This window comes from Coturnix japonica, chromosome Z (genome assembly GCF_001577835.2).
Source record: "Coturnix japonica isolate 7356 chromosome Z, Coturnix japonica 2.1, whole genome shotgun sequence".
In the NCBI taxonomy this organism is placed as follows: Eukaryota; Metazoa; Chordata; class Aves; order Galliformes; family Phasianidae; genus Coturnix; species Coturnix japonica.
In genome coordinates this window covers 21,948,637-21,960,671 of record NC_029547.1, presented here as the reverse complement: position 1 = coordinate 21,960,671, position 12,035 = coordinate 21,948,637, and the positions used below count along the sequence as shown (strand labels likewise).

Genomic DNA, 12,035 nt, shown 5'->3' with positions numbered 1-12,035 from the left:
ATAGTAGAGGCAGAAGTTTTCATAGGAAAGACACTCCTAAAGCAATATGCCACATTATGTGGTTCCAAGGGAAGCAGAATACTTCATATCTCAACATAAGGAATATATCTAGCCTGGATTACAGGGAATAAAAGTTGTTTTTATCTAAAAGTTCTTTAGCTGGATGTGTGAAATGACTTAACAGATTCATTGCAGTTTCCTACTAACATAAGCTGCCCTGAAAAGATAATATACTACACACGACATCCTAAGCTATATCATCTTAACCCACTCTTGAACTTGTCTAGAAAAGTGTGTAAGATATGGAAATATGTTTCACTGGAGTAGGTTCATTAACTACCAGCTGAGATCCTGTTTCTGAACTACACTAATCCTGATCTACAGCCACTACAGAAGGGAATTACCTAATTTACCTACAGTCTTCTGTAATCCAAGTATTTAGATGGCATTAGAAATCCTGACTTCCCCTGGCAGTGATGAAGAGGACCAGATACTTATAGAGTGATTCATTTCATTCAAAATGGTGCAAAGTGGAACCTAAATTACTGCATTGCACCACAGGCTTATCTCTAACAATAAGTGAGTGAAACCCCATCCCTATTATATGTCATCATATGGAATTTCATTTGAGTTAGTTGAGCTTATTCTGTGTTTTAGTCAAGTGAGTGTGATAAGTTGCTGAGTACCAATTTAAGTTGCTAAACAGCTGGTACTCATTACATTATTATACACTTGGCTAACACTGAAGGTCTTGGGGCACACCCTCTGCACACATGCATGTGAATTCCTTCAAAGTGATGTGAGAAAACTTGTTACTGCTTCACTGGGACACACACACAAAAAAAAAAAAAGAAAAGAAAAAAGCTATCTTAAATTATATCTACAGAACAGTACAGGTACAGTACTTGTAAAACAAAAATAATGAAGGCATATTTAGCATTTAAATTACTGATATCAGTGGTTTTTTTTTTCTATTAAGATTGTTATCTCCAAATAATTTGACTACTTCAGAAAATATTTTCTTATAAGCACAACTTTTCAAATACTGATTAAACCACATATGTACCTGCTCATATGTTGTCCCCCGCAAGCTAGATCTCGCTAATGCTTTTGATTTGTTCGCCTGAATCACAGGAAGCTGAGGCTCAAGCACGCTTGTTAACTGTGCACAGTCATCCCACAGTTGCCTGGCAATCTCATGTTCTGAATTTGCCTGCTCTTCTTCGGTGTTAAGTTGTCTCCTGCTGGGCACTACAGGTGTGTCAGGCTGTAATACAGATCCTGACATACAATTCAGATTAGTCACAAGCTCTACTGGCAGAGCATCACTGTTCTTATCGGCTGGTACATCACTAAAAAAGTCACAATCAGGATACTCTAATGGGTTTATCACTGTAGAACTCCCAGAATCACCAAGAGATCTCAACCAGTCACTGATTTCAAGTTCACTAGTCCCTAAGCTCTGTTCAGTGAGTGACCATGATTCTATGAGAATCTTCCCAAAGTCTGACAATGAAAGATCTTCATCATTATTAGAGGATTGTTCCTTTATGCTGTTATCTGTGTCAACCACAGCCACAGTGGGTCTCTGGCAATCTTCTAAAACATGTTGAAATATATCTTGTGGTGTCCCTATCTCCTCCAGAAAGGTATCTGGACACAGGATTGCCTCTGGAGAGAGATCTTCATAACTTAATTTCTGTAAATTTACACATTAAAAAAATGTTTATGAAAAGGAATGTAACAGCTCTTTCTAAAATACATATAATTAACACTCACTGTACAAGTTATTGGTACACATGATTTGTTAATAGTTTTTGCAGAAATTCTAAGACCTGTAAGCCTACATTAGAGTTCATATTATTTCTTAATAAAACTTAGAAGCCGCAGTATCAAAAGCGCACCTGTTGACTTCCTTAGCAGAGAAAACCAGAATAAGGGAGACTAAAACTGTAATAAAATCAAAGACACTACGCCATTGTGAATGACCTGGTGGCATTAAAAGTCTTAAAAAGAAAGACATTACAATTTTCTGACACTAGAAACAATGAAAACTCACATAGAATATTAAAAAGCTTATTAGAATACTGTATGCTGTAAGTTTTGATTGTGTGTTTATCTGCATATGGAAGCATGGAGCATTTGTGCTTCACAAGCGTCAGGTTGAAGTCTTAGAAGTATCACTGAAGGCTGCAGGTTTGAGAGTTTTCATACTGAATACAAAACCACAAAACAAGTACTGTTTTCAGAAAATAAATACTGTGTTTATTCTCTACATATAGTTGCTTTCATTTTTGTACCAATAAATAGGTGTTGTTTTTTTCTTCCCCATTTACAATGGTTTCTGCAGTCCTAAAACATATCTTTCTGTGTCTATAACAGTGGTGTTGCTTAACAAATATTGAAGCTTAAGATAATTTACCTCAGTACATTTTTAGGCTCTTGCTGCCAGCAAGAGGCAATATTGTGTACTGCTAGCATGCTTCAACACAGATGGTAATGGAACTTGGAGAACACATACATAATAAAATAGAAAGGGCAGAAAATTGACTGTGTCAACTCATGTACAGCTTCTAAGATATTGCAGATGCATGATGATTTTTTTCCCCAGTCTGCTGTTTCCTACACTGCACTCATGCAGCTGATTTTTCCTTTTTGAGTACTGACCACATTTCACTTAACCATTTATTTTTAGATTACTTTTCCTTTTTATTTATTTATTTATTTATTTATTGCAGACTTTAAGCAATTGGGGAAAAGAGAAACACTTTATGTTTTTTCTTTGCTTGAAGAACTGTAGTGTAAATGGCAGATACATATATTGTTAAGGTTCTACAGATGAGATTTGATGCACCAGCTGAAGGGTAGGTATAACTGACATCTGTATTACTGGACAAAGATTAGTCAGGCATAAATATCCAATATGTTAAGATCCTGAACACCCAAACACCAACTGACATCCATCACTTAAATATGACTAGTGTTCTACACCTTCCTCCATTCTAAATACAAGTGCTCACCTGTTAGCAAAATCCTGTGGGACTACAATTTAAATTTGACAAATGTAACTTCAGCATTTTCTCTCTCCTGTCACCTATCTGCAAAAACACTCAAAGTTCAATGCCTACAGTTCCTACACCTACAGCTGTCTGCTGGAATAGACAGAAAAATAGGGCTGAGATAGCTGGCAAGTGAACTGAAGCACTAGCAGGATTCTTAAATAAGGTCATTTTCTTTTGTGCACCCCAGACTGGTGAATACAGTCTGAACTGACAGTGTTTTCAGTCAAGGGAGGAGCAGGATTCCTCCTCAGTCAGCAGGCCAACAGTAAGATAACAACATTGTGGTTGATGCAGTTTCAGGTCCACCCTCTTCCAGAAGAGCTATGCTTGATGCAATTCATTTCACAAAGAAATACTACATATGAATAACAATGAGAAAAGGTATCTGTCCTCAGCATTAGTTTATTGCTTTTTTAAAAAGTTTGAATACCAGCATCTGTGAATCTCTTCTACTAAGCAGTAGCATGGTACTTCAGAAGCCTTGGTTCAAATCTTGCTTCATGCCTCCATTATATCTGGTAATATTCCAGATCAAGGTGGTCCCTAATTTAGGCAAATACTGCTGACCTTCTAGCATCAATCCAGAACGTCACTGCCCCAGTCTCACCCAGGAAACACACACTGCTTAACAGTGGAGCATGGCCATACTCCAAAACAGGAACTCACACAGGAAGAAAAAGGACACCAAAGTCAAGTAGAGATCTCATCTAAGGTTAACAAACTCACTGCACCAAATAGCTAAGCCTCAGAATACGGCTTAGCCAAGCCCTACATTTTTAATTCTCCCTACACACTGTATGAATAGGCTGGAAAGAGGTACATCACTTCCAGCAGATGGCAGTACATTTGTATCTTCTTTGTGAATCTTGATAAGGACTTTAAAAAAAAACAAAACAAAAAAAAACATGTTTGAGAACAATTAAAAAATTATTGATACTGTGTTTTGCAAATGTTACAGAAGATGGAAGTGGACTGAATAACACAGAAGAACAGACAGTGAAGTTGCACTGGACTCCTAGCAAAATACATGCACACAAGAGAATCACCACAAAGAGTTCAGGCTTCAGAATTATCAACACAGCTTTTGGGAGAAAAGCTTTTTTTTTTCTTTTGGGAGAATGGTGAGCTGAAGATTATTGCAGTATAATGGTACATAAGAGATGCAAAAAGAGAATCACAGAATGGTTGAGACTATGTTGATTAATGAGCTTCTCTTGTATTTTCAGAAGCCGATAAAAATTAACATTCCCAATCACTCACTGCTATCTATCATGCCCTTTCTTCAAATCAATTGAAGCTTGTGGTGTCCACAGGTTTCCTCACAAGATCTTTTCTTGCTGTACCTTGGCAATGCCAACATCAGCCAATAAGCAAAAAGTACAATTCATAGTAACCAATTCCAGTCTTCCTACTACAGGCTCTTAAAATATTCTTTGTGGAAACCTTCTGGGTGTACTCTCTGGCTGCTCTCCAGAGGCATAGACATTTTTTGTTCAGTTCTGTAAAATGGGAATGTTGCTAACCCCCACCACTGTGGTAAGATATTGGTTAGTTGTAGGGGTTTCAGAAAGAAATGCTGAAAGTGATGCTTTAGTGTAAGTTAATGGGAGCTTTCCTAAGAACCTGCAGATGACAGCAAGGATTCCATTTACCCACTAAGATAATAATTTCTCTATGACCTTGCAGATAATGTCTTCAGCCTGCAGACACTCTTATGATGGCCATGACACTGTAATAGGAACAGCTGTACCAGCTATTTTTTGCCACAAACACAGCAACACATCTGATTTCAATTGGAGGCTCCTTGTCAAGTATCTAAGGACCAGAAAGCAATGACCTGCTCAGGGATGAACTGAAACAAAATCAAAAAGAACAAAGATATTCTTATGCCTCAAAAGGCCAATAGTAGGAGAAAACCATGGAGAGGTTGCATACAACAGAATAAAAGACATATGATACATTGGCAAATGCTAAGAATCTCTTCATGAAATGCAGCCAGCACTCCCTGTACCAGACAGAGATAAATAAGCTCAGGAACTTCTCCACTGGCTCAGTCTTCTCTGACCACAAAAGTCATAACTGAAAAGTGCTGGAAGAAAAAGGACAAGAGAAATGGAGGTAATGTTTGACCACTGCATATTGATATAAGTCATTGCTCAGAATACTCCCAGGTTAGATGCTTCACATAATACATTATTGAAATTTGGGTTACAGCTTCCAAAAGATGTGGGTTAAGTCCTTCTTTCCTCCAAAGTTTTCCTTATTTTAAGGACAAAAACAACAACAAAAACTGCTTGCAAAAAGGTAATCACTAAAATAATTAATATTAATTTTGAGTTACATTCCTAACACTCCGGTTATATTCAGTTTATCTATATCAGTCTTATCCAATCCTCTGTGGAGCTGCTTTGAAAGGATAACCTGGCTAAATGAAGTTAAAAAAATATGAACAATATCTGACCACAACTGTTCCTCAAAGCTTTCTCATATCTTTACCACTAAATCTGAGAGGCTGGACTATTAGGTAGATAAAGAATTAGCTGGATGGTTGTAGACAGAAGGTTGTCATCAGCAGCTCTTTGGCCAGGAAGAGGATGGTCACAAGTGGTATCACCCAGGGGTCCATCCTGGGATCAGTGCTCTTCATTATCTTTATTAATGACATAGACAGTGGGATCAAGTTTGCTGATGACACCAAGCCAAGTAGTGTACTTGATACAAGACAAGAATCTATGTTTAGAGCAAAGTGTTGCACTTAGCACAGTTATTTGGGTTTTTTTCCCCCAACATAGCTTCTGTCCATTAGTATACAGTTTAATTCTTAAAAACTCTTCTTGTAAGATAGGCATGTAAGGATGTTTTCAAACAACGTAACACAATATAAGCGTCTCAGATTTCACAAGAATTTCTGTTACACATTGAATAACCTGTTTGTTTCTAATTACATGAAGATGTCACACACAGGTAAAAAGCTAATTGCTCAATAGAACAAAATTTTGTAAGCTGGTTACCACCCTTCCCAAATTCATTAAAAACTAAGCCAATTAGAAGATTGGGGAACTCAGAATTACATGCAGATTAGACTACCTCATCATCATGCAAACAGACTATGCATTTCAGATTATCTCCTTTTACAAAGAAAAGATTACCTCAATATTGGATCATAGAACATTTTATGATGAGACATGGTTAACCCAGATTTTTATGTTTCAGAATGTGAAGAGAATGTAATAAGAAGTTTGTGCTCCACAACGTCTTCAACTTTTCATTACACTTCTTGCTAAAACTTGAAAGGTTGTATCCTCATGAAATATCATGGATACCAGACTTTGATACTACTGGAGAAAATGTGCTACACAGTAGAGGACAAGCCACTGGGCTCTTTCACACAAAAAGAATGGGAGGTTCAATTATTTCATTATTAATAGCTAAATATTTATAGCAGGAAATGTATCACTTCTGTAGATACCTGATATACCTGGTTTTCATATGAAGGATCAGGAGCTATACAGTTGATTTCTGGAGAAAAAACTCCTAGGGGGGAAAAAAAAGCACAGAAATTAAAGGCAAATAATTAAAGATGACTTTGTCTTATCATTCCACACATTTCTACATGTATCAAATTGTTTGATACTGAATAAACATAAACGGTTTACCTCTCTAACTAGATCTTGAAACTACAACATGGGAAAGATCAGAAATAAAACAATTTGACCAAAATTATTTGTACTTCTTAAATAAACAGAGGGAAAGCTCTCGGGGAAAAAAAAAATAATTTAGAGAAATTTCAAGTTCAGACCCTTAGGCTATAAAACTACAATACTGATATTAAAAAAGTTCTCAAAATTAATGTCTTTGGCAGGTATGCCTAACCCACAGGCTGCATGTGGCCCAGTTTATCCTATCCTGCAGCTGCTGATTTCAATTTATGTTTGCAACTTCATTTTCAGTCAACATAAATACATTACCTGAGAATTTTCAAATGGAATGTATAGAGTTGCAATCAGACATTCAACTCAAAAAACACCAACCAAGCTGATCACATCTCTCCACCACGGAGAATTAAACCAGATGTTTCTGCCCTTGAGATTACATGGGTTTGTTTATTTAATAATACAACGGCTGGATCCTCTTGTAGTAACTCTGGAGACCTCACCTACAGATGGATCACACAGGATGTCCGAGCTGCCAGGAAAGGTTCTCCAAATCCCCCCTATAGGCTGTGCCCCCCAGCAAATGCAGATCTGGATGATTGTAAAGTATTAAGACCAATTGATGTGGCTCTCTCCTAATCACTACAGAATCATAGAACCGTAGGGGTTGGAAGGGACCTCTAGAGATCATCAACAGCAGCCGCTATCCCCTCATCAAGACCCCTGGGGGACACCACTGGTTACAGATCTCCGGACAGACTCTGTACCACCAACAATGACCCTCAGCACTCTGCCAGTCAGCCAGTTCTCAACCCACCTCACTGTCCACTCGTCTATCCCACACTTCCTCAGCATTGTTATAAGGATGTCGTGGGAAACAGTATCAAATGCCTTAGAATCTGAATACTTAGAATTCAAATACTTCTGAACACACTTTGATTACTATACTAGTTTTGGGTCCCTCAGAAAAATACTTTGAGGCCTTGGAGCATGTCCAGAGAAGGACAGTGAAGCTGTAATGGGTCTGTGAAGTCTTACGAGGAGTGGTTAAAGGAATTGGAATTATTCAGTCTGGAGGAGTTTAAGAGGAGATCTTATCACTCTAAAATGACTTGGAAGGAGTTCATGGTGCACTGGGGGCCACCCTCTTCTAACAGTGATTGAACAATTGGGAATGGCCTCAAGTTGCGCCAGGGGAGTGTTCAGGTTGGATACTGGGAAGAATTTCTTTGCAGAAAGAGTGGTGAGGTACCTGAACACGCTGCTCAGGGAAGCAGTAGAGTCCCTGGAAGTGCTTAAGCAAAGGGCAGATTCAGTGTCTTGGGACATGATTTAGCAGGCAGTATAAGTGATAGGTGCATTGGTTAGAGAAGATGATCTCAATGGTGCATTCCAACCACAATGATGCTATGATTCCAATATTTAATTTTTGGTGTTATGGATGGTGTTACCATCCAGAGAGCAACCTGGAAAAAAGACTGAGAAAAAGAACGTGTCTTACCTCCTATTTCAGTTGTTAAAGTCATGGCGTTAATAAGAGGTAACCTTAAAAAAAGAAAAAAAAAAAAACCACAACAGAAGTCAAACCACCGCATTATCTTCTGTTCACCTCTATAAACTCAAGGAACAGTGGAGGCTAATCCTATCAGCTGCCTTTGTTTGGGTGCTGACAGCATGAATATAGACTGAAAGAGCGGCACAGCCTCCCCTAAAGAAACCCAGACCGTACATCCTACCGTCCCCTCTCACTCTACGCCCCACACAGGGGCACAGCACCGCCGGGAACACCTCACAGCAGCTGGGCTCGAGGGAAACACAAGTGCAGCTGCTCGGCAGTCCCATTCGCAATACCTTAAAGAATTCGAAAGAAAGCACCTTGAAAACATTAAAAAACTGCAGAGAAATAACAACAGCAGCGATCGTGTTCGCCGGCGTCTTTTATGTTTGTACCTTTTCGAGTAGGACTCTCACACCTGCACTGACTACACTAACACGTTACCGACGTACGTAAGATCAGCGGGTGCAACTGAAGGGCGAGGAAGAGGACGGTAAAACTGCCCGGAACCACACGCCCACCAAGTTTAAGACCTGCCGTGCTCCCGCCGCCCTACCCGGCCCCGCGGCCTCGCCTCAGCACGGAGCGTTACCAGCTCAGGCTGCTGAGCTCCTCGTCCACATCGCCTCTCAACACGGAGCCCCAGGCTCCACTCCTGTCGCAAACACCACCACCACATGGCTCCGACATTACAAAAACACCTCCCTATTCACTTCGCTCCTTTTGTCTACTCTAGTGTCCCCGCCCCTCACTCCTCACTGGTGCTGCTCCTCACCCTCTCTCCTCACTGGCCCTGCCTCTTCTCTTCTTTGCACGCGCGTCCTCCTCTCATTGCCGTGCTCTCTTCTGTGATGTGCCTGTAATCTCCAGGCACTTCTGTCAGCGAGGAAGGGAGGAGGGACAATATGGCTGGGAAATAGGGTTAAAAAAGTCTGTGACTCCTGGTAGGTGAAGAGACCCTGTGGGAAATGCCCCCAGTAGACATTTTATTTTAAGAAAGAAAGCTAAAGACCCTCCTATAACTCTTTGCAATACAGATAATTGGGCAGGCCTTCTTGAGAAAAAAAAAAAATTCCCTACAGTCTCAATGCTGAAAATATTTTCACAGAATTTGTAGGTTCACCTTCATACATAGCCCTCTGACCACCTGTGGCATCAGAAGAATATCTCAACACTGCCTCAGCACTGCATCTCAGTGTGGTGTTTTCACACAACGTTCTGTTAATTGTTGGAAGTGGGAAACTGAAAGAAACCAGAGACACAGGTGGACACTCTCATGACTGAAAACCAAAACCTAAAAAGAGGGGCGGACAGCAGGGAGAGGAAGGTGATTATCTTCCTCTACTCTGCCTCATGAGGCCCTGCCTGGATAACTGTGTCCAAATCTTGAGTCTCCAGTACAGGATATGGAGCTGTTGGCGCAGGACTTCTCTGAAGAGAGACTGACAGAGTTGGGGTTGTTAGGCTTGGAGAAGAGAAGGCTCTTTGGAGACCACATCACAGCCTCCCAGTACTGAAGGGAGCTTACAAGCGTGAGGAGGAATGATATTTTACATGGTCTAATAGTGATAGGAAAAGGAGGGAGAGTTTTAAACTATAAGATCAGAGATTTAGCTTAGATGTTAGAAGGAATCAGAGGGCACCAGAACAGCTTGCCCATGGGTCCTCAGTGGTTTTCAAGGCCATGTTGGCCACCTTTACAGGAATCTACAGTGTGGTAACAGACTTGGGAAAAGGAGATATTATCACTCATACTCCTTGCTTAATTCTGGTGTCTGGTGAAAAAGCTGAACAGACAGTGGTGGCTTATGACTGATTACAGGCAATCGAATGCCTTAACTGTACAAAATATTGCAGAATTAAATACTCAAATCTGAGGGACATCTCACACATGGATGGCATCAAAGGATATGCTTTTTGTTTCCACTGAGAACACTACACAGCCAAACTTGCCTTCACTTTGAAAGGGATACTGTACGTTTTCAACAGGCTAAGATATACAGGTAGGGACATACAAATACCTATACCTATACCATTTCCCTTGATGCCTTGGTGAAGATTTTAGCAGAAACCTGTGGCCCACCACACGTTACCATCTATGCACACATCAATTATATACTGATAGAAAGAAACAACTCAGCGGGAGTCAAACATATTTTGGAAGTTGTATGAGAAAAATTAATAACCTCAAGACTAGAAATACATATATGTGTGAACATATATAACAAGTGAGCAACTGCTCACCACCTGCCGAATGATGCCCAACCAGCCTCTAAGCAGCGGAAAAGGGAGAGAAAGAACTCCCATTCCTTTCAATAGTCCTTCTTCAGGATGTCACATGGTATGGAATATCCCTCTGGCCAGATTAAGTCAGCTGTTCTGATGCTGTCCCCTCCCAGCTCCTTGCCACCTCCCTTCTCCTAAGCCTTTTGCTGATAGGAGCTGAGAAACGAGAACAGCCTTGGTTTTGTACAACTCTGCTTAGCAACAGTGCAACAGGCTCTTTACAACTCTTCTCAGCAACAACGAGAAGCATTGGTGTATTTATCCACCTTGTCTTTCTCCTAAAACCAAAACACCAAAACAGCTGTTCGGGAGGGAAAAAAAACTGTCCCATCTGAAACTAACAAATTATTAATAACAGAACAGAGCAATTCCAACAGCCAGGCCAAGAACTCCAGTCTGACCCTACTTATGGAGACTGGGGTCTTGGGGAAATGTGGCTCCCATTTTAGTGTCTGTCTAAGAGGACTATGAGGAACAGAAAGGCTGCTAGAGTTTGGCTCCTAATCTTTCAGTGGCGCTGAAACAAGGTATTTAGATCTGGAACATGGTTTGCTATACCTACTACGGCCAGTGAAACAGAAAAACTAGAGGAGAGAGTGTGGTTGTGCGATCATCTGGGGACCTTCCTGTCTCATGGATGTAGTTCACAAGGGTATACAGGCATTGTTCAGATAGGGACAGGTGTGACTTCATGCAAACACAGCTTGAAGTGACTGTAGTGATGAGTTGGATAACGTGTTTTTCACATGAGGTATTAAAACACTGGTGCCTGGTTACTTCCCTAAGCATTGTGAGGCTGGCACAAAAAGCAGCTGAAACAGGAAGCCTTGTGGCATACAATGGTTCTGTTTGGGCTCAGACATGGGTGTCCAACCTTTTGGCTTGACAGGGCTGCACAGAGTATATACAAACTGTATTATGTATGTCGCTCCAAAAGTAATGCCTGCTATATTCTATAACCAACATCCACCTAGCACTACTCCAGAAAAAGCGTAGGAAACAGAGGCAGCCTTAATGGCCATCTTAAATTACGCATCGATTAGACATAATTGTTGGAAGTAGGAACAAATTGCTGCTTTGCTTTGACTTAGTCACATCCACACGCAATTACGGCTCATATTGCCAAATTACTGCAGGAAGCGCAGTGGTTATTTTTTACTTTCCGGGTAACAAAGGCGAGATTAACTGCAACAAAACAGTTGACTGCATTGACTGCAGCCCATGATCTGGCTTTATGGAGTTAGGTAAGCGGTGAACAGAGAAGCCCTGAGCACGCCGAGCAGCCCTTGGCCTACACTCAGCTCACGGCGCCCAGTTCCGGGCTGTGCGCCCCGCGGGGCGGAGCGTGCCTCTCGCTCGATGTGCGTATATAAATCAGCCTCATCCCACTGTCGAATGAGAGAACGCGATGCGGGCAGCACGCCGTGCTATTGGCGGCCGGCCCATGGCGAGATGGCGTGTTCCCCGCTGCTGATCTCG

General features: G+C 40.9%; 1 protein-coding gene across 9 annotated transcripts in view; it reads right to left on the bottom strand.

The window, feature by feature from the left end:
* The window catches only part of ANKRD31 (ankyrin repeat domain 31), a 46,895-nt gene extending 34,868 nt beyond the window's left edge, over positions 1-12,027 (bottom strand). For 4 of the 9 annotated variants that reach the window (XM_015848803.2, XM_015848804.2, XM_015848808.2 and 1 more), the window contains exons 1-4: positions 8,863-9,039; positions 8,217-8,260; positions 6,532-6,596; positions 1,067-1,699 (exon numbers count right to left, since the gene is read on the bottom strand). In XM_015848803.2, the coding sequence (XP_015704289.1) occupies positions 1,067-1,699; positions 6,532-6,596; positions 8,217-8,260; positions 8,863-8,960 (840 nt within the window). In that variant the 5' untranslated portion in view covers positions 8,961-9,039. The other 5 variants (XM_032441328.1, XM_015848806.2, XM_015848805.2 and 2 more) reach the window with 5 other exon arrangements.
* Between the last annotated feature and the right edge of the window lie 8 nt (positions 12,028-12,035).